At 48.2% G+C, this 22,585-nt stretch overlaps 1 protein-coding gene across 1 annotated transcript in view; it reads left to right on the forward strand.

The window, feature by feature from the left end:
- Positions 1–22,585, forward strand: part of LOC107112891 (coiled-coil and C2 domain-containing protein 2A-like) — a gene marked incomplete at its 3' end in the record, with an annotated part of 80,019 nt that overhangs the window by 28,165 nt on the left and 29,269 nt on the right. Inside the window, exons 4-8 of the mRNA XM_015414094.1 lie at positions 4,637–4,730; positions 15,867–15,955; positions 17,903–17,998; positions 21,232–21,333; positions 22,388–22,576. Coding sequence (XP_015269580.1) covers positions 4,637–4,730; positions 15,867–15,955; positions 17,903–17,998; positions 21,232–21,333; positions 22,388–22,576 — 570 coding nt within the window. The remainder of the gene's footprint in view (positions 1–4,636; positions 4,731–15,866; positions 15,956–17,902; positions 17,999–21,231; positions 21,334–22,387; positions 22,577–22,585) is intronic.

The following is a 22,585-nucleotide window of genomic DNA, read 5'->3' on the forward strand; positions in this document are numbered from 1 at the left end:
TGGAGCGCGCCGCCTCCTCCCCGGCCGCCGGGCTCGGCCCCCAGGCGGCCCCCGCGTCACCGAAGCCGCCGGCCCCGGTGGGGACAGGTACGTGCGGGCGGGGAGGGCCGGCCTGCCTCTCCGCCTTCCTTCGCGGGGCTCCCGCCGCGGCCGCGCTGCTGCTGCTGGGAATGGCGGCCTGGAGCCCCACCCTCCTCCTTAGGACCGCCCGGTTGAGCTGACTGCGGTTCGCGGGCCTGACGCCTGGGCAGCCTGGGCTCTGGGTTCAGATCACACACCCCCCCCCCCCCACCCCCCCCCACCACCACCAGTGCTCCCTCTAAGCTGAGTGAGTGTGAGCTGGCTCACGGTTTTTTAGCCCCCGGCTCACACATTTTTGTCTTCGCTCAGGGAGGAGGGCCCCAGAGCAGACTCATTGATGCAGGAGCCCAATCGCCCGCTCACCCCTTGAATGCCGGCAGCTCATCAAGGAGGGCTTCTGCTGCTCACGAGACTCCGCCGCTGAGAGGGCGCATCGCCCTCCACCCCCGCCCGCCCTCTGCCGCGCGATTTGCAGGGGGGAGCGAAACGAGTCCTAAGGTGTATTGTGGCAAAGTGGAACCACAGACCAGGGGGGCTTTGCAGAGTCACACGGAACTGGGACTCGAAGCTCGTATCTGGCCCGTCTTAATGTTCTCCCCTCTGCTATTCTTGAGGGGAGATATAAGCAAATTCCTTATTCAGTCAGGTTCTGTGGATGTCATAGAAGAGAAATAGAAACTGTTGAGCACGTACTCTTACACTGTAAATTGTTAAATGACATTCGAGTGGAATTTATAGAAGCCCCCCTTAGGTTGGTAGCAGGCCAATCGGATAGAATCAAGGTACAATTTCTCCTTGCTTCACGAGATCCGGAGATCATTGAACTGACCGCTATGTTTCTCCATGGGTTTATAAAACGGAAGAGTGACCCTGACCATATTAATGATTCTTAATTTATAGCTCTAAAAACTTAAGTTTAAAAGTTTAGAATGCCAATTTATTTTATGATTTAGGCATCTTTTGTATGGTCAAATCTAGCTTGTGACTTGAGTTAGGCCTGACATAGCCACGACTATCTATTTTATAATTTCTTTTGGATTGTATTATTGGTAAATGCTTCTAATATTGTATGCCAATAAAAGGTATTTGAATTTGAATTTGACTCAAAGCTCGTATTGAAAGCAATGTTGTCGGTCATTAAGGTCTCGTATTGAAAGCAATGTTGTCGGTCATTAAGGTTGCTACCGAACTAGGGGTGCAGGTCGCCAGGGGGTCCTGGAGACCTCCCAGAATCCCAGAGGGGTGTCAGCAGTGTTCCCTCTAAACTGAGTGAGTGTGAGCCAGCTCACCGTTTTTTAGCCTCCAACTCACACACTTTTGTCTCTTAGCTCAGGAAGGAGGGCTCCAGAACAAACTAATTGATGCAGTAGCCCAATTTCTTGCTCACGGCTTTAAGGCCAGTAGCTCACAAAGCAGAATTTTTGCTCACAGGACTCCACAGCTTAGAGGGAATGTTGGCTTATCAACCTCCAGGCAGGGCCTGGAGATTGCCTGCTATTACAGCTGATCTCCAGACAGTAGGGAGCAGTTCCCCTGGAGGATAGTTTCTGTTGGGATTGAACCCTGCTGAGATCCCGCCCCAAACCCTCCCCTCCCTACGTTTCCTCCCCCCCCCCGAATTGTCGTGAGATTTTTGGATGTGTGGGTGTGTGTTTAACCCTGTCACCCACACTTCCCCCCCCCCCGGTTCGTGTGTCTCCTGTGTGTCGCCCCGTACCAAAGGCAGAAGTGCAAGCTTGGAATTCACTAGTCTCTTCATAAAATAAAACTTATCTTTATTATAGAAAAACATTCAGAGTCCCTAGTTTCCTAAACATTAATAGAATACACACAGAAATAAACATTCAGCAGAGTTTTTCCCACCCCATGCATGTGCTCGAGAGGCCCTCTCTAACTGAATCCTTTCGGATTCAGCTAAAGTCTGTGGGCTCTGACCAGTATTTAAACCCAACATCAAAGAAGTCCCTTGACGATTGTATCACCGTTAACATCTAGAAGTGGAAATTGCTTATTACAAATTGTTTTCCTAGAAGTAGGGATTGTAAATCCCTTCCTTGGTTTCACACAACAAAAGTTCACATTCCAAAAAGGATCAATACAGTGTCATCCAGGTGTTCCCCAATCAGGGAAATAAACTGTGCTTTGATGTTTACCAGAGAGATGAAAGCAGGGTGTGTGTGTGTGAACCCTCTGTATTTCAGGAAATTAGCTTGTCTTGCCAGCTGGTCAAATGACCATATATCTTATTGTCTAGGAAATTGGTGTTATTGGCAAGTTTCACATCTGTGGAGTTTATCTCCAGGTTTTCCCCAACCCCGGGGCTGGGAATGATAACTGATCTCCAGATATCAGTTCCCCTGGAGAGGATGGCTGCTTTGGAGGGTGGACTTTTGTTTTATTAGGGGGACTTCATGCTAGTCACTCTCAGCCTAAATCTATGTCACTGGGGGAGGTTGTCACGGGGTGGGGTGGGGGCAGGAAAAGGGACAGCTGTGTATGCCCCCCCCAACTCCTTAGAGGAAGAGAGGGATCAAAAAAAACTAGGTAGACAGATGGAATCCTATACAGACAAATACGTGTTGGTATGGGCCTTGTCTGTTTCTAAGTTACCACCTGTTTGCTAGTTTGGTGTAGTGGTTAAGTGTGCAGTCTCTAATCTGGGAGGACCGGGTTTGATTCCCCATTCCTCCACTTGCACCTGGCTGGATGACCTTGGGCAAGCCATAGGTCTGATAAGAGCTGTCCTTGAAAAAGAGCAGTTTGTGTCAGAGTTCTCTCAGCCCCACCCACCTCACAGGGTGTCTGTTGTGGGGAGGGGAAGGGAAAGGAGTTTGTAAGCCGCTCTGAGACACCTTTGGGTAGTGAAGGGTGGGGTGTAAATCCAATCTCTTTTCTTCTACCTGCTGACAATGGCTCCCACCCAGCCATGTTTGCCTTTCACCAACACTCCTTCAAGTAAAAAGCTCTGGTGTGCCTAAAACAATGTCCTTGCCCCTGCCTGTATTACCTTTAGTGCACCCGGTTGATCACAAAAAAATGTACTGCCAATCGTCTATCACACCCTAGTGACTTCCTTTATTGATCTTATTTCCGGTAAAGGAAATGCATGTCAGCCGGGCACGGGCATCGGTTTCATGAAAACACATGCTGGCTCTTGAAGTCAAATGGCTCCTTCGAGGGCTGTGATGATGTGAGAATCCGCCTTCATAATTCCAGCTGTTGATGCACATCTGGGGGTGGGCTGAAGGCAGCCTGCGGCCCATCACTGACCTGAGCTCTTAGCACTTCTGTTGGGGGATTCATGCAAAGAATGTTGGTCTGAGTGGATCGTGATCAAATCCTGCAAAGCACTTTGTGTGTGTGCTTTGTGGTCTGTTGTCTTACTTTTTGTGGTGGCTCAGAGGTTAAGACGCTGAGCTGCAGACTGGAAGGTCTGTAGTTTGGCAGTTCGAGACCCGAGTGCCGTGTGACGGAGTGAACTCCTGTCTCTGGCCCCAGCTCCTGCCAACCTAGCAGTTCGAAAGCAAGAAATTGCAGGTAGATAAATAGGTACTTGTCCTGTCTAGCGTGAGCTTTCCAGCTGAGGCAAATGCTTTTCCAGGTGTGAGTCAAAGCACAGCCAATGAAGAGAGCTTAAATTGTCTTTATTATTTAATTTCACATGCATTCAGTAGATCATTTACTCACAATCGAACTGATAGCTGGATAGAGCGTTACATCTTTCTGATCTAGGTCAATCCTATGGCCTTGGTGAGAAAGAGATGGGCTTCCCCTCTCCTTGCAGTAAGGGTTGATGGACAAAGAAACTGAAAAGAACAATAAAATCTCTTTGCGCCTCTGAGCTCAGGAAATTACTCTTAATGAGCCAGTCAGAGGGAAACTTCTGGGACCCCTAACTGTGAACTACAATTCCCAGGTGCAATAAGTCTTAAAGATACAGAGCAGTTTTACTAAACTACAGGTAACGCTGACTGGGGCAGCACAGTACTGCTTCGGTGGGAAAGGTAACAGCGTTCCATGCACCTTGGTGTTTAGTCATGCCGGCCACACAACCACGGAAACGTCTTCGGACAGTGCTGGCTCTTCGGCTTGGAAATTGAGATGAGCACCGCCCCCTAGATTCGGATTTGACTGGCTTTCGAGCAAAGGAAGCCTTTATCAGTAGAAAAGAGCAAGAGTCGAGTGGGGCCTTAAAGGCTAACAATGTGTGGCTGGGTAGGAGCTTTTGCGAGTCACCGCTCCCTTCTTCAGATACCTGTCATCTGTTACCTGCTTTTTAGCATGCTGGTAGGATCGATATGCCCTCTGCTGTTTTCTTAGGTTCCAGTTAGATTGGAGGTTAGGTCATTTTTATTTTTTCACGGCCTGCCCTGGGTGCCCCTATTGGATAGGAAGGCAGTGGGACAAACTAAACTAAAGTAGCCCAGATGCATGCACAGAATGCTCTCAGGAGAGCATCTGCCATGGTCCATCCCCTTGAGAAGTGCTGGATCCTGTAAATCTGTCGCTCACTCATTGATCCCACTCCCCATTTCCTTCCCAATCTTACTCGCAGTTGGCAGAGACGGGAGGAACATCGCCAGAGGAAGCGGAGGCTACACAAAACCGGCACGCCATGGCAGCAGCTGCTAATACCCGATTACCTCGAAGTAAGTTCTGATCAGTGGGGGCCGGGGGGGAGAGGGGAGTCGTTGCCCCCCTTCTCGGGTTAGCTTTGAGGGCAGGCCTTGATAGGTACATCTACCTGTTAAAGTTACAGTATGAGAAAGGAATTGATACCATACCCTCAGCCCGGACTAGTCAGTCACTGTCAGCCAGGGGTCATTTCCTAGAAAAAGAGGTGCAGGAGCTCATTTGCACAACTCATTTGCATATGCCACACCCCCTGATAAAGGGCAGGCGTGTTTAAAACGAGTTATGCAAATGAGTTTAAATTCACCACCACCACCCCCAGTCTCTCCGCAAAAGCGGAGAGGCTCAGGGGGGAAGGCAGGCATGTCTGCCTCTGTGCCTTCCCCTCCCACGGCGGGCTGGCTGGAGATGGGGAGGGCACGGAGGCAGGGAAGCCAGGGATTTAAATCCCCCTTTGAGTCTCTCTGGGGGCGGGACCTGGACTCCTTTCCGCCGGAGCGCTGCTCTGTGGCGCTCCGGGAGGAAATGATCCCTGCTGTCAGCTATATAACTAAAAAACCACCTCCTCCTCCTCTGCCAGCTGGGCTGGAGCCGGGGGATGCATAGGTGATGCTGGGGTGAGGAAATGCAGGAAGATAGCAGATAGTGGCAAAGTGGCTGGGGGCCCGGGGCTGGGTGGTTGAGCTGCCTAAACAGCAGAACCAAGGCGAAGGCCCCCCCCCACATGCCTCTTTCTGTCCTTGTTTTTCCCCCATGCCACACTGAACAGCTCCCAACTACTCTACCATCTCCCCACCCTTCTTTCAGCTACTGCCATTGAATTACCAGTTGCCCGACAGATCCCCCCCCCTTATTATTGTAACAAAGAGGGAGGAGGAGATGAGAACGTGAGAAGTCGGCCAAGAGGCAAGAAAGTGACGGATGCAAAAGGCAGGAGCTGCCATTCATGAGGGCTGGCCTGTGACCCACTTTCAGAGGCTTTGTGACCTGTGTTCCCTCTAAGCTAGCTCACAGGATTTTTAGCTCACACATTTTTGTCTCAGCTCAGGAAGGAGGGCTCCAGAGCAAACTAATTTAGGCAGTAGCCAAATCGCTCTCTCACAACATTAATGCCAGTCGCTCACAAAGTAGAATTTTTGCTCACAAGACTCCACAGCTTAGAGGCAGCATTGTATCCACTTTTGGGGTCCTGACCCACAGGGTGGAAGCCCTGCTATAAGCAATACAGGAAGTAGATTAGAACAAAGTAACCACAAAAGTGAGAAAGTAGGTTGCTAGTAGCAAATCAGATGAGAATTGTTCTCTCCTATGGCACAATTCTTATTTTGTTTTTACTGTGGTGCAGCTTTGTGACAGTCGTATTTAAAAAATAATAAAATAAAAATACCTTTAGCATAGGATACTGTACAGCCATATGCGCCATTATGGATTTCTATATTTTTGCAACATTGTAGCCATCCCGGGCAGGTTCCCTGGAGAGAGAGCATAGATATTCTATCAAATAAATAAATACATAAGCGTGCATTGGTTGAAATGTTACTTCGTTTTTAAAAATTGATTGCCAGGCAGTTGTTTATCATGCCAGATTGCAGATGGTATATTCATGATACCACGTGGTCTGCATGATGCAATTGGATTTCTCTGTGCCAGGAAGCCCAGGATTTAGTTAAGTACCACTTAAGTTGTAGGCTAAGGAGTGTCCTGCTGGGTGAGAGTAAGAGGTCATCTGTCCTCCAGCTCTCTTCTGCTTCCCACAATGGCCAGCCAGGTGCCTACGGAAGGCTCACAAGTAGGGTTCAAAGGCAACCGCTGTCCCCTCTTATTGTATTTCTGACATTGCCTTTGCAAATTCAGCAGCTGGATGAGCTTGTAGAGGACTGGCATAGCTGACTCTCGGCAGCCATTGACAAGATCACTCCCCGACACCCTCTGCGCCCTCGCTCCAAGCTTGCTCCCTGGTTCACCCAGGAGTTGCAGCTAATGAAGTGAAGGCTAAGGCAGAGAGACGGTGGCGGCGCACCCGCAACAGAGCTACAAGAGCGTATTATAGGATGTTTATCAGATCCTATGAGATGGCAGTCAAAGCTGCTAAGAGAGAGTGCTTTGTGGCTACAATTGCATCTGTGAGCTCATTGTCAGCGAGCTGCCATGGTGTTCTGTGTTAGTTGTATCTCTGTACAGTTGCTAACCCCCCCCTCCCTGCCTGTGCGCCAGTATTTTACTCTGCTGTAATGCCTAAGCCAAACAACTGGAGGATGTGATGGGGGAGTACGCTTGACTGCCAGCTTGTTGCTTTTAGAGCCTGGGAACTGCACCTGTATTATGTCTGGAGATAGCCTGGTTCTCAGGGAATGAGCGCGCAACCGTTTCCTTTTACCCGCCAGCGGGAAAGTGACCCATTGGTTCTGTACCTGGTTCAAATCCCTTTATCATGTTTGCCCTAACCGTTTGTAGTCAGTTCTAACAAAGAACGTGTTTGAGTGTCTTTCCAAAGCTTTGAAATAAATTTTGCTTTTCTTTAAAACGTGGATTTATTCTCGATGCTTGGGGATCCAACACTCATGCCTAGCCCAATTGTTTAGAACGATTCGGTCCATCACTACCCTGCCACAAGGTGGACCAAATGCTAAGGAACTGGATATTGGCTGTGAGGCCTTTGTGAGCTACTTCGCAGATGTCTTGTTGCTCCGCCGTGACCTCCCCATCACACTTGAAACAGTGAGTGAGCTCAAGGCTCCATGCACGTCTTCTGGTCAGGTTATGGATCAGTTCAGTCCACTCAGCCTAGAGGAAGTTGACAAATTGCTCCTAACTGTATGCCCCACCACGTGCTCCCTGGGTACGTGCCCTTCGTGGCTAATTAAAGCTGGCCACGAGGGGTTTCGAGGTGCCCTACGGGAGATTGTCAACAAGTCTGTCTTGGAGGACTGTTCCCGGGGACACTTAAGGAAGCGGTGGTGTGTCCTGGCTGTTGTGTTCTGGGCCAGCTGAAGTGTTCGAACCGTCTTCGGAGGCACTCTGTGATCTTGTCTGTATGCCTCTGTGCGTGGATGACAGCAGCAGGATCATTCTGTTCAGAAAAGAGTGCAGCTGAATTTAGACACTGTCATCTAGTCCGTTGCTGACCACGAGTACCAAAAATTTTTCATTATTAAGAACAGTCATAAGACCAGCAAAATAAACCAAAATAGTACAACACCGAGTCTATGACATAGAATCCTTGCTGACCACGAGTGTCCATTTAGGATGTCTGCTGCTTCACCTGCATAGAATGGAGGAGACGGGGCCATGTGTACATACGTAACCTCTCATTTAATGCGTTGTGGCGGGAGGGCCCTCTAATATGTTTTTAACCGCAACTGAATGCGTGGGTGAGTTGGGTGAGACCTTGCCTCTCTGTTGCTGTGCTCCCGTATTTCTGGCATGTTTCCTTTGGCGTGGATCAGACGCGGTCTCCATCCTCCACTGTAGAGACTCCTGAGTGGGTTTGTGTGCGGCAGGGTCCCAAGCCCTTTTTAGCCTCTGGGTATCATTGGAGTTCTGACACAACGTGGTGAGCACAGCCACAAAATCACTGCTGCCACCACAGTGTCTCCCTTCAGTCATACAGTGACCATCCTTGTGCTGTGGTGGCAGCCACTTCCAAAAAAAAATTGTTTTTACAAATCCGCACAGCCGATCAGTTCAGAGAGAACAAGGAGATCAATCTGTCACTGACTGAGAACAATAAGTGGAAATAACCCAATACCTTCAGATCAGCCTATCAGATCCCCAGTGACCAGTCAGAAGGCTTGCGGGGCAAATGCCCCACCTGGCCCCAAACACTTTCTAAGAACACTTGGCGGGTCACAGGAAGACCTGGCGGATGTCAGTGGGCACCCTGTTGGACAGGGACCATGTCTCGCCATATCTTGGTTGCCTGTGACTTAGGAGCAGGGCCGGCCTGTTATTGTTAAATTTTAGACTGTCAGGGCGACGGCTTAACAAGGGCACCATTCTGGCCAGCCTTGTCCCCTCCTCACCCCACACAGGAAGCCTCCCTTGCTGGCTTCTTGCTCTGTCCACGGCAAGAGACTCCCCTCTTTGCAGCCCCCCAGACAGAAAGAGAAGGAGGCGCGGGGGGGGGGACAGGCATGGGGAACAGCCCAGGATGACGGGAAAGTGCCGCTCGACCTCTGCCGCCCCCGTGGTCTCTTTGGAGCTCCTTTTGCAGCCTGGCACAGGCCCCCTCCCCCTCCCCTCGAGCGATCCCCCCCCCGCATGCATTTGTAGCTCGCCCCCTCGGCCTGTCCACTGTGGCTCTGGCACCTGCCCCCGTCCAGCCCCGCATGGGGTCTTAGGAGAAGCAGGTTTTGTATCATCGGCATACTCATGACACCTCCTCCCAAATCCCCAGGCCGTCTTCTGCAGGAACTTTGTGTACATGGGCAGTAGAGCTCTGACAAGCTCCATAGTAGGGGGCAGAGCCCCCAGAAGAAAAGAGGGTTCAAAAGTAGCATGCAGATCACAAAATTTAAATTTTATTACATTTTAACGTTCAACAAACAAATAAAAAAATACCAGTTAAACCAAAACAATATAAACGAGTTACACTGGTTGTGACTCAGCATTACACTATTATTAACAATTATAACAACATTTTAACTTCCATACTGAAGTATACATAATAGAGCAGTAAGTTTTAACTATCTTTTATTGTTGCAAGATATCTACTGAAGATGAAAAATTGAAGGATTATATGTCTTGTGACATATAATCTATAAGAGGATACCATAATGCTACGAAGGAAGATATTACTTTTTCTGAGTTTGATTGGTTCAGTTGTACTGTGATTTTTTCCCGTTACCAAAAACTCCCATATCTTTCTATACCAAGAGGAATGTATAGGAGGTTTTGAATCTTTTCATGTTACTGCTGTAACCACCTTAGCTGCTGCACATAGCAATGCTACTAATTCCTCTCTGACTGTAGGGACATTGATTCCATGCCAGTGATTTAAAAGGAATAATTCTGGGCTGAATGGTAGATGATAACCGACTGAGAGACTTGCTGTCTTACTATGAGCCAGAAGGATTGTATATGGGGACAGGCCCACTGACAATGAAAATGTGAGGCTGATTTATGACATCCCTTCCAACATGCGGCTTTGAATTTAGGATTGATGTGATTTAATTTCGAAGGTGTGTGATACCATCGAGCTATGAATTTGAAGGATTGATACCTTATATTGAGTGCTTTAGTTGTGAAGATTGGAGTTTCCCATATTTGCGGCCGCCGCAAAATAGATAAGGGGTTTCCACTGTCCTTGTGCCATTGGTCTATATATTTAGGTAATGGGGGGGGGGGGTCTTCCAGATCACAAAAAACCAACCTCAAAAAGAAATATTGATTTATTGACACATTCTAAGTGTACGTGGACTGTTTTCATAATGTGTAGACACACGAGGTGACGTCTCACTGGGTATTTTTTGATAAGCATTTTATGCCATTTGAGGTCTTGTGTAACATGTTTTGATGTGTTTGTCAAATTTATACTTCTTGAATTTTTAGTGTTTTTTTTTTGTTATTTATTAGATTTCTATTCCACCCTTTCCCGAAAGCTCGGCAGATTGCAACAATTAAACAACAATTGCATCTAAAGATGTATAACATATAAGACAATAAAATCAGGCCCTGGCCATTCATAAATAATCAATAAAATCTAGAGAAGTGGATGGGTGGATGAGTTCCAGGAGGGCCAACTGAACAAGATCAGACGAAGGCCTCCCTGCACGAGACTGACTTGCAAACCCTGTGGAAGCTCAGAAGGTCCTGCAGGGCGTGAACCTCGTCTGGCAGGGCATTCCCCCAGGATGGGGCCAAGGCGGAAAAGGCCCTTGTCCTGGTGGGAGCCAAGTGGACCTCTCAGGGGCCCGGCACCACCCACACGTTGTGCGATGATGAGCACAGCGTGCAAAGGGGATTACAGTGAGAGAGCCGGTCCCTCAGATATGCCGGTCCCAGAAGGGGAGTCCCAGCACCTTGAACTTGATACGGAAATAGATAGGGAGTCAGTGTAGCGGTCGCAGTACAGGACGTATACGTGCATTCCAGGCGACACCAGCCAGCAGTCTGGCAGCTGCATTCTGAACTACCTGAAGCTTCCAGCACAGCCTCAAGGGCAGCCCTGTGTACAGCAAATTACAGTAATCTAAGCAAGAGGTGGCCATGGCATGGATCACTGTAGGAAGGCCAGAACAAGGCAGGTAGGGAACTAATTGGCTAAAAGGCCGTCTGTGCAGTGTTGGATGCTTGTTTCTCAAATGAGGGCGAGATGTAGAACCCCACCCCCAGCATCCTGATGGAGTACAGCAATGTCAGTGGAAGTGTCCATAGGGGTCCTCAAAACGCATTTGGAGGCCTTTGAGACATCAGATGAGTTCCAAGCACCTCTTATGAGCTTTGCCTCTTTGGTGGTGGGGACTGGGGAGAGCAGGAGGTTCCCAGCATCACGTTCTAAAACAGGAAGAGCATAGTTTATTTAATATTTATTTAATTTTATTAGACTTCTACCCCGCCCTCCCCACATTGTAGGCTCAGGGCAGGTACCAACATACAGATCTGCAATTAGTGCAGATTCCTGTCAGGTAGCCCTGTCATAGGTCTGGAATGTGGAGGGGTGCCCTCCCGTTTTCTGTCTCAGCTCTCCCTGGCTCACCAACTGTTCGCTGTCTTATGCTTGACCTTGTAGATGCTCCAGCTGCAGTTTTACCCGGCTTGGAAAGTTAATGGCTATTGCTTTGCCTGCTTCCTTTGCCTGCGCGCGCAAGATGTATCCATTGGCTCATGCTTAATGGGGGGATGTTTGATTCTAGTATAAATCAGTGGCCCTTATATTGGCAGCCATTCCTGACACAAGCTGTACACGTGTCTCTAGTACTGAACCTACCAATAAACAGTTATCTTCTTATGAAGCCCTGTGTTGTGTGGCCTGACTAAGGACCCTGACAATTCCCCACTCCTGTCTCTAGCAGGAAATCCAGAAGGACACTGTGTTTCGTGGGCCTGAAAGCTGCTGAGAGATTCAGGGGAGAATCAGCAAAGTTGCGTTCCTGCTGTCTTGTCACCTGGGTGAAGGCGAGAAGGCAGTTTTTGTCCCACAGCTGGGCAGAAATCAGGTTGAAATGGACCCTCCAGTTGTCTGGAGCCGAGTTACCGCCTTGAGTGCCAGTTGTTGGGGATATCATCCAGATCTAGGGAAGGTGCTTTTGGGAGTGGCCTCACAGGTGCCTCGATGTCAGGTAGCCCTGTCATAGATCTGGAATGTATCCTCCTCCTCGTTCAATCTCAGCTCTTTCCTGCCCAGCTACTGTGTGCTATCTTACGCTTGACCTTGCAGATGTTCCAGCTACCGCTTCCACGGCTGGGAAAGTTAACAGCTTTTTGGCTATGCCTGCTTGCTTTGCCACGCGTGTGAACTATATTCATTGGCTTATGCTTATGGGGGGGAATGTTTGATTTCACTATAAGTCAGAAGCCCTAATACTGAAGGCTATTCTGTACACGTGTTCTTTAGTACTGGAACCACTAATAAACAGTTATCTTCTTATGAAGCCCTGTGTGGTGTGACCTGACTAGGGAGCCTGACAAATGCCCCATCTGTGGCATTACCCTCCTCTCTTACTCGAGGGGTTACTTTTCCACGGCTCAGGGCCAGCATCGGTCTATTCTCAGGTGGGGCAGCTACCAAGGCCCAGTGGCACTGACCCCCACCCACACACCCTCCCCTGCCACCTGTCTGTGCCCCTGCTCCCAGCTGCCCAGAGTCATTGAGGAAGAGCTTGTGGGTGGTGCACAGTGGAGGCACTCCTGGTGGCAATGGTGGGTGGCACAGGCAACTGGGCACCGGTGGTAGGAGAACTTGCGAGCAGGAGAAGGATGGACAGGCAGGTGGGGGGGCATGCCGGTGTTGGGGTGGAAGAGAGGACACAAGTGGGCCCACATGTGCACTGTCTGCCCCTGAACCCTGCTGTGGCTACAGATTATTCCCACCGTCCAGGCTAGTATACCCCAGGAAGAGGGAGGGAAGAAGGAGAAGAGTTGGACTTATACCCCGCCCTTCACTTGGAGTCTGAGAGCAGCTTCCAATCTCCTTTCCCTTCCCCTCCCCACAACACACAACCTGTGAGGTAGGTGGGGCTGAGAGAGCTCTTTCGAGAACTGCTCTTGAGAGAACAGCTCTGAAAGAACTTGTGACTGACCCAAGGTCACACAGCTGGCTGCATGTGGAGGAGTGGGGAATCAAACCCGGTTCTCCCAGATTAGAGTCCGCGCTCCTAACTGCTACACCAAACTGGGAGGGTCATAATAGGTCTGAGATGCATCTTGTGTATCTTATTGATATTAAAAATAGTATACATCCACTTATAAAACCCATTGGTCCGTAATATTCTCCATGAAGGTAACATTGCTGACCTCTTGTGCGCAATTCTCAAGATGGCGTATGTGATGAGAAAGTAATCAGCCCCCTGGCTAGGATGCAACAGAGATTTTGCCTTAAGGTGGCAGTTGCCAATCCCTTGCTAAATGTACTTCTAGGAATCGCTCCAAATTCCCTTCCTCTGCCTTTTAACAAGCCCTTTTCCTTGGCTTCTGTGTCCTGTTAAATAGCTGTAACTTCATCACGACGTTGAAGTGGGTGATGTATCTCCAGCTAAGTTTTGGAGGGGGTGGTATCCCTGCGTGTTCAAAGATTGCATCATGTCCCTAGGAACACCATAGCCTAATATTTTAGCTTGGTATTCTCCTCCCAGTCTGACAGCATGCATTTTCATAGAATGGCTAACAATTGTAATGAGAGATTCTCCTTCTCTTCTGAAGATTGTTCAACAGTTCCCTTATGCATTTATGTTAGGTTTTTTCTTTCTTTCTCAAGAACTCTCCCTATTTTCTTGTCTTAGAAGTCCCTTGGCAAAAATCTGTCATTTCCTCTTATTTAATCTTTGCAACGTCTTGGATTCAAAACTCCCTCTTTAACTCCAAGGCTTTGGCAGTATTGAAACCCACTAATCAGACCAGACTGAAAGTAAATAGAAAGCAGCTGGAAATAATGAGGAAATTGTGTTTTTAAAAAAGATATTTAAGGTTTGACATTTATTCCCGTGGTAAATGTCAAAGGATGAAAACATTTTGAATTTTATTCTGTAATGGTTGTGCTCTTGTTAAGATACTCCCAGAGATCTCATCTTGGGATTTTTTGTGAGTTTCAAATACTTTAGCAGTCTATATAACTTTGCTCAAAGACAAGTGAGTTATACAGACTAGCAAAGATATAGTCTGTCAGATAAAAATCTCGGTTGTAGTTAAGAACATCAGAAGAACCCTGCTGGATCAGACCAGTGATCCATCCAGTCCAGCATCCTGTCTCACACAGGGGCCAACCAGTTCCTCTGGAGGGCCAACAACAGGGCATAGAGGCTGAGGTCTTCCCCTGATAAGAACATCAGAAGAGCCCTGCTGGATCAGACCAGTGAGGGTCCATCTAGTCCAGCATCCAGTCCCACACACTAGCCAACCAGTTACTCTGGAGGGCCTGCAACAGGACATAGAGGCCGAGGCCTTCCCCTGATAAGAACATCAGAAGAGCCCTGCTGGGCCAGACCAGTGAGGATCCATCTAGTCCAGCATCCTGTCTCACACAGGGGCCAACCAGTTCCTCTGGAGGGCCAACAACAGGGCATAGAGGCTGAGGTCTTCCCCTGAGAAAAACATCAGAAGAGTCCTGCTGGGCCAGACCAGTGAGGATCCATCTAGTCCACCATCCAGTCCCACACACTAGCCAACCAGTTCCTCTGGAGGGTCAACAACAGGGCATAGAGGCCGAGGCCTTCCCCTGAAAAGAACATCAGAAGAGCCCTGCTGGGCCAGACCAGTGAGGGTCCATCTAGTCCAGCATCCTGTCTCACACAGGGGCCAACCAGTTCCTCTGGAGGGCCAGCAACAGGGCAGAGAGGCTGAGGCCTTCCCCTGATGTTGCCGCCTGGCTCTGGGATTCAGAGGTTGGCTGCATCTGAATGTGGTTCCTCTCAGCCGCCATGGCCAGTAGCCACTGATAGACTTATCCTCCATGAACCTATCTAATCCCATTTTAAAGCTGTTTATTTCTATTCCTGTGGCCATCCTGACATCCTCTGGCAGCAAATTCCACATTTCAATCCCTCTCTGTGTCAAGAAGTATTTCCTTCTGTCTGTCCTGAACCTACTGCTGCATCAGATTCATTGGGATGCACAATGCTCTTGATTTATTTTTCAAATTTAAAAATGTTTGATTTATTTTTTAATTAAAGGCGACGAAAGCTACTGCTTTTTTACGGTTTCTCCTTTCTTTGGCTTCCAGTGCTTTGTTACATAGAGAAAGCTATCTCTGTACAATGCGTCCTTCATTTGTACACACAAAAGGGTCTTCGACAAAACCATGAGGAGGGTCCAGGCAGCTTTGGTGTAGTGCCAGTTTGGTGTCGTGGTTAAGTGCACGGACTCTAATCTGGGAGAACTGGGTTTGACTCCCCACTCCTCCACTTGTACCTGGCTGGATGACCTTGGGCAAGCCGTAGTTCTGATAACAGCTGTCCTTGAAAAAGAGCAGTTTCTGTCAGAGCTCTCTCAGCCCCACCTACCTCACAGGGTGTCTGTTGTGGGGAGGGGAAGGAAAAGGAGTTTGTAAGCCACTCTGAGACACCTTTGGGTAGTGAAGGGCGGGGTATAAATCCAATCTCCTCCTCCTCCTCCTCTTCTTCTTCTTCGTGGCACACACCTACTGGTGGTATCCAAGGCAAGCCCCTGGAGAAGCTAGGTACATTGAACCAGCCCTGTACTTGTGCTCTTGAACAGTTAACTAGTAGAAATATTTGTGTGGCATTGTGGTACATCCGAACACCAGCTTGATTGTAACAATTTTGGAAGAAAGACCTTCCTGAGAGTGAACTTCGAAGCTGTCAGGTTCAAATGATAAAGTAAAAAATAAAAGCCATGCTTTAAAAAAATATATATATCCCTCAGAGTTTATGGTTTGCTAATATGTCTTTCCAAGTGCTCTAAAGAAGTTTGAATGGCTTATATGTAGTTTTGGATTCTGCTGCCTCAAGAGAGCAATATCTTGAAACTGTTCGTTTCAGGTTTGCCTCCAGTTCCTTCTACTTCCCAAGCAAGCTTTACGGAGTTTACCATGAGAGAACGCATGAGAGAGAAGCTCAAAGCTGCACGGGTGAGTCTTCCTTGAGAAAATACCTTAGGATGCTGGAGTTACCTCCTTAAATACCTACATGATTTCTTTTGTCCTTTGGAGCACATTGATTAATCTCACGCTTAACCACTGAACAGAGAGATCAAGGTGGCCGGTTCTGAAGCAACAGAACAAAGTCTAATGGCACCTTCTAGGCCAACGAAGTTGTATTCAGGGTGTGAGCTTTCATGTGCACGCACACTTTGTCAGACGATGAAATGGCATTACATATCATAGTTGTATATATAACAAACTAGGGGTCATTTGTAGAAAAAGAGGTGCAGGAGCTCATTAGCATAACGTATTCGCATATGCCACACCCCGTGACATCACCGGAAGTGTGTCAGAAGGCAACATCCACTGCTCAGGCGCCACTGGACGGTTTTGGATTGCCAGCTATTGTGGGGGGGGACGTGCAGATCTGTCCTTGCAGAGTAGGGAGAGCTTGTACCTGAATAAAACTTGGTCTTAAAGGTGCCACTGGACTGGGGGGACGGGGGGGGGCTCTGCAGCTTACCTGGCTGCTTCTTGCTCTGACTGAGGGCTGCTGGGAGCAGGGGGTGGGGCTTGTTGCATGTGCCCGCCCCCTGGGCTCTTTACTGCTGGAGCTCCGCTCCTGTGCGCTCCTGCAGGAAATGACCCCTATAACAAACCACCCCTTTATATACAACCATGATATGTAATTCCATTTCCTTGTCTGACGAAGTGTGCGTGCACGCAAAAGCTCACACCTTGAATACAACTTTGTTGGTCTTAAAGGTGCCATTGAACTCTAACTTTGCTCCTCTGAACAGAGAGACTGTAGAGCAGTGGGTAGGAGATTGACTGGAGCAAAGAGATCCAGTTAAAAATCTCCACATGGCCACAAAGCTTATCAGTGTTGTTGTAGGTATAAGTGGGAGAGGGGTAGCTCTGTGCATGCTACATGGAAGGCCAGGGTAGAAATGCAATAGGTTCTCTAATAATGGTGTAATGTATCCAGTCCAGACTGCGTGGCCATTAATATTATTACTTAGAAGTAACAAGATAGTGTTCTTTGACATTTGTGGAGGCCATTGAGGCATAAAACACATCCAAATCAGTCGCTGTGTGATCATTTTCTTACCTAACTAGAACATTCAAGGCTTGATGCCAGGAGACAGTAGCCTGGTACAGACAACCCTCTCCCCACTGCATGGAGTGAGGAAGCGAGCACAAGACTGCTGGCACTGCCCCCTGACTCTGGGTGATTCCCTGGGTACCCGCAGTATGCTTCTGTGCCCGCTCTCCCTTGCTGTGGGGTGTGAGTGGAGGTGCCAAGGCAGGGGTTCTGTACCAGGCTTCTGTACACCGGAGATCCATCGGTGTAGAATTTGGGGTGGGGGTTGGGGTCCAGGGTCTTCCTCGATAACAGCTCCTGGCCCCACTGCTGGACCTCCTGATGGCACCTGGTATTTTTGGCCACTGTGAGACAGAGTGTTGGACTAGATGGGCCATTGGCCTGATCCAGCATTGGCTTCTCTTATGTTCATATGTCTGAAATCCCATCCACATGCCACTCTCAGGTGGGCACAGACAGTGGAATCAAACAGCAACACCCCCCCAAAAAAATTTTTGGAATCCAGTGGCACCTTTCAGACCAACAAAGGTTTATTCAAGGTGTGAGCTTTCGTGTGTGTGCAAATTTGTTCTACTGCTTTGGACCAACATGGCTGACCACTTGAATCTAGCAAAAAAACAAACCCCAGATTACTAAAGAAAGATCAGAATAGTTGATACTAAACCCAAATTTGTGTATGAATGTCATTAACACAAAGTCTGTTCTTTGTGATAGTAGAATTTATGAACCCTTGATTTTTTTTTTTAAAAAAAGAAAGGTAATGTATGAGTGATGAAAATTTAGATTATTTCACCCCCTCCCCCCATTTCTCTTTCTTTTGTGATGTTCAGTCTAGAGCAGAAAGCGCTTTGCTGGAAGAAGTCTCAAGTTCACGGTCTCTGAAAAGTTTCAGAGAGAGGAAATCACACATTAGACTGGTAAATGAGGTGAGCCGCTTCCTGGGAATCCCTGCATGTTTTCCTCTCACGTCTTCATGCTGTCCTGCTAGTCACAGTCATTAAAGCTCTGAATTTATTCAGGGATTGGCCCAGTTGATGAATCTGGTAGATGGAAAGTTAATTTGTTTAATCGTGATAACTAAGACCGTCTATGCTTCAGGGTAGTAGAAAAGAGCAAGAGTCCAGGAGCACCTTAAAGACTTAACAAAAATTTGTGGCAGGGGATGAGCTTTCATGAGCAGTGGTGCACAAAAGCTCCTACCCTGGCACAAATTTTTGTTAAGGTGCTCCTGGACTCTTGCTCTCTTCTGCTGCTACAGACAGACTAACGTGGCTACCCATCTCGATCTATGCTTTAGCACAGGGGTGTCAAACATGCGGCCCAGGGGCCGGATGAGGCCCCGGAGAGCTTCCATGAGGCCCACAGTGGAACCGGCTGTCTTCTGCTTCTTCTTCCAGTCCTGCTGTTGCTGCATCATCATAGGTTTGCAGCTTACAGACGCACGCCTGAACAGCATGCCCAAGATTGCAACAGCACAGACATTTTGATGCAATGACTCAGAGCGAGAGGTGTCAGTTATCAGACACTGTGAAATAAACAAAATATTGCAAGAGTGCTAATGTTTTAAGCATGTTTTTATTTTAAGTAAAAAGAACCCTTTGTGTTTGTGTCCTTTATAAAGTTTATATCTCTGCTACCTGGCATCACATTTTATGACACACGTGGCCCAGCCCAACAAGGTCTCATTTATGTCAGATCCAGCCCTCATAACAAATGAGTTCGACACCCCTGCTTTAGCATGTACATGTTGGGGTTTACAGGAATTAACCTTGTTTTTTTAAAACACTGGACAGTACTACTTGGACATTTTGCCTTGTTCTTCCGAAGTAGGCTTCTCATAATGTTCAAAAAGACCTTTCAGAGCAGTGCTGTGACAGGACACGATTGCTTAGGAGAGTTTGTAAAAGAACCTTAGCTGGGCAGGGGTGTGAATTGGATTTATAAATCCTGTCTGAGACCCAGAAAACTATGGGGGGTCTCTTCTGTTTTAACAGTTTAAATCTTGAGTGTGGATTTGCTTTTTTGTCCGCACTGATCCTTTAGGTCGATAATTGTTCTCTCTCTGGGTTAAGTGACTGATTCTAGGCATTTAAAAAAAATTATCTTCAGCTCTAAATTGCAAAAACGTTTTGTGGCTTTCTTATCGATCCCTGTGGTCTTGGAAATGTGTGAGTTGAATAGGAAGCAATTCTTGGTTAGTAATTAGAGATAACAGGAGTTAGTGGATTAGTCTGAGAAGACTTTCTATTAATAGTTTTGGGGGTGAATAAAATAATAGATTGATGGAAAATGAGGTCAATAATCTGTATTATTGTTCATTACAGAAATTAATAAACTGTGAATTATAAAATTAAATCATTGTAGAAACCTGGGGGGGGGGGAGGAAATGTGTGGGTTTTGAGATGAGAGGTGGGCTATGCCAGCCCCCGTCCTTTGGGCAGCAGGGGGGGAATCTACTCGAGAGCTTCTGCTTCAGCTAGGAGAGACTTACAAACGGGAGCCTTGCCTTTCGGTTGGATTGATCTTCCTGCCTTAATGCAAAGGGCCCCTTAAACCTTCCTGCCCCTTGCACAGGTTACAGGCCCAATCAGATTTGGGCTTCAGATGCCCAGCAGTTGAATATTTAAAAGCAGAGATCTCCAGTCCCAGAATTCCCAGCCTCTTGTCTGGCTTCACTCACTGCTTGTTTTCCTGATTTAGGTCTAGCGCTCTAATCAGTACACTCCACAGGCTTTCATCATCACCCCTGCTTAGGCGATGCCACTTTGGTGTAGTGGTTAAGTGCGCGGACTCTAATCTGGGAGAACTGGGTTTGATTCCCCACTCCTCCACTTGCACCTGGCTGGATGACCTTGGGCATGCCACAGTTCTGTCAGAGCTGTCCTTGAAAAAAGAGCAGTTTCTCTCAGAGCTCTCTCTCACAGGGTGTCTGTTGTGGGGAGGGGAAGGGAAAGGGGTTTGTAAGCCACTCTGAGATGCCTTTGGGTAGTGAAGGGCGGGGTATAAATCCAATCTCCTCCTCCTCCTCTTCCTTCTTCATCCTGCTTTTAATACTAGTCTGCCCCCAAATACCCATTTCTTAATGTTACCTATGGCTTTGCTGTTTGCAGACGCCTTCCTGGTTGCTTTCTTTGTGCCTCAGACACCCTTTCACTTTGGACCATGTCAGCACACCCTTCCTCAGCAGGGCTGCCAGCTCCGGGTTGGGAAAGAACCTGGAGATCTGGAGGGTGGAGCCTGGGGAGGGCCAGGGCTGGGGAAGGGAGGGGCCTCAGCAGGGCCATGTAGAGTCCGCCCTCCAAAGCAGCCATTTTCTCCAGGGGACCTGATCTCCGTTGTCTGAAGATCAACTGGAACAGCGGGAGATCTCCAAGTGCCACCTGAAGGCTGGGAACCCTGTATGTATCCGTGTTCCCCACTGTGGGGGCCTGCGGGTGCCATGTTGGCCACTCGTCCTTCCCCCGCCCCCCACCAGGCTTTTTAAAAAAGCGAGTGGGGTTTGTGTGAGGCAGGGCTGGGGACTGGCCGCCCTCGTTCAGATGGAAGGATTTCCCCAGGAGCAGCCCCGGAAGGGTCAGGAGGCCTGCTCAGCCCCTGGGCTTGAGGTTCCGTTCCAGCCGGCCGGTGTGCGTGGAAGTTGTGGGAGGGGAGCCCTGCTGGCTGCAGCAGCTGAGGGCACACTGCTCTGATTCCCTTCATGGGGTGCGGCAAGGCAAGTGCGCCCCCCCCCCCCGGCCCTCCTTTCTGTGTTTTCTGTGTTTCTCCTCCCTGGCCTGCCAAGAGTCTCACAGAAGGAAGAGATGATGCTATTGAGGCTGTTACAGTCCACCTTTGGTTAACCAGTGACCAGTAGCTGGTGTTAACCACCAGTTTGAAGACCAGTGTTGAAAAGGATGCTTCAAGTGGGAATAGCTCCCCCCCCCCCCCCTTCGTGGTCTCAGCAGCCTGGTCTCCACTGACAAGTGGGAAAGGAACTGGGTCTGTGCATAGGGCCCACAGTGTTGTATTTAAAGCATTCCTTCTCTCTAGGGGCCCAGCCCCTCACATATAAAAACCTTGGCTTTCCAATCTACACACCCCTTCTCCCGCAAGCCGCAGTTGCCAGCGTGTTGGCAGTTTAAAATAAATCCATGCTTTAATGTTATTTCTGTGTGTGCAGGTGGGCGAAGATGAAGCCAGTGTCACAGAAGAGAATGAATCCACGATATCTGCAAGAGTAAAGCTACATGATTCTGCCAGGAAAATGAAGCAGAAATCCCAGGTGGGGATGGATCTTCAAGGACAGTTGCTGTTTCTTGGCATTGTGACCAGGGCTGCCAACCTCCAGGGGGAGGAGGAATTCCAAAAACAACATCCGTGACAACAATAACGAAGGGTCAATGAAGATAAATTGCAAAAATGTTTACTGTAGTAATTTCTGTAGAAAATTTTCGTCTATAATCGCTCACACGCTAACGAATACTGTGCAATGAACAATTCGTTTCACAATATTTGCTTTATCTGAGCGTGTAGCAATCCCAGTTCTTATCAATCACTACTTATCAACTCCTGAAGGAAACATTCCATGTTGACTCTCTAATAACAGAACATGGAATGTTTCCTTCAGGAGTTGATAAGTAGTGATTGATAAGAACTGGGATTGCTACACGCTCAGATAAAGCTTTTCTTTCTGCACTGAGGACTTCAGCCCCACCAGAAAAGAATGTGTACCACTAGCCACGAAATCCCGGCTCTGGGCCTGGGTCAAACTAGCATCCTAGAGTCCTTCTGTAAGAATGGCCTCCTGAGCAATTCTGTTCTCCACATCCTGTGGAATGATGGAAGTGTGGCAGCTTGCCTGAGTCCATCAGGCCGGCCATCCCGCCAGTTAGCGGCTGCCACTGAGAATGGGCCACTGTTGATCCTGCCTCTTGGCAGGGTGGCACAGATGGGAACGAAAGTGTATCTGCACAGAAGACACTCTGTCCTCGGACTTTACCAGACCCTTCTTTCAAGGGCAGTGGGTCTGAGCAAATCCTCTAAAATGCTGCATCATCACCATCATCATCATCATCATATTATCTGACTGTTTTGTGGGCATTGGTAGGAAAAATAAGGAGACCCTTTCTTTGTCACTCCAAGGGAAGAGTGTAGCCATTGTCACTTTACTTGGACTAAGTTTCAGTTCGTCAACTTGGATTTCAGTTGCCTGTGATCAATTTTCTTCAAAAATTAAATCCAGGGGGGGCATTGTTAATAATTCTCTTTTTTATATGTATTAATAAAATATTGCACGGTAGAGCTCATCTCTAACATACTGCATCTTTTCATGTTAGATCCAAACAGGTTATCCTTCTTCCGAAGAAGCCTACAACTTCTTCACTTTCCATTTCGATCCTGAGCCAGAGAACATAGGGGAAGAAACTCAGGAGAAGGAAAACAACATCTCTGACCTGGGTGACAAGGAGGTGGAAGAGCAGGAGTCCAACAGCGGGCAGCAGGAAGGACAAATGGAGGGTGAAACGGTACCAATG

Source organism: Gekko japonicus, unplaced genomic scaffold (genome assembly GCF_001447785.1).
Source record: "Gekko japonicus isolate JY-2015 unplaced genomic scaffold, Gekko_japonicus_V1.1 scaffold3716, whole genome shotgun sequence".
In the NCBI taxonomy this organism is placed as follows: domain Eukaryota; kingdom Metazoa; phylum Chordata; class Lepidosauria; order Squamata; family Gekkonidae; genus Gekko; species Gekko japonicus.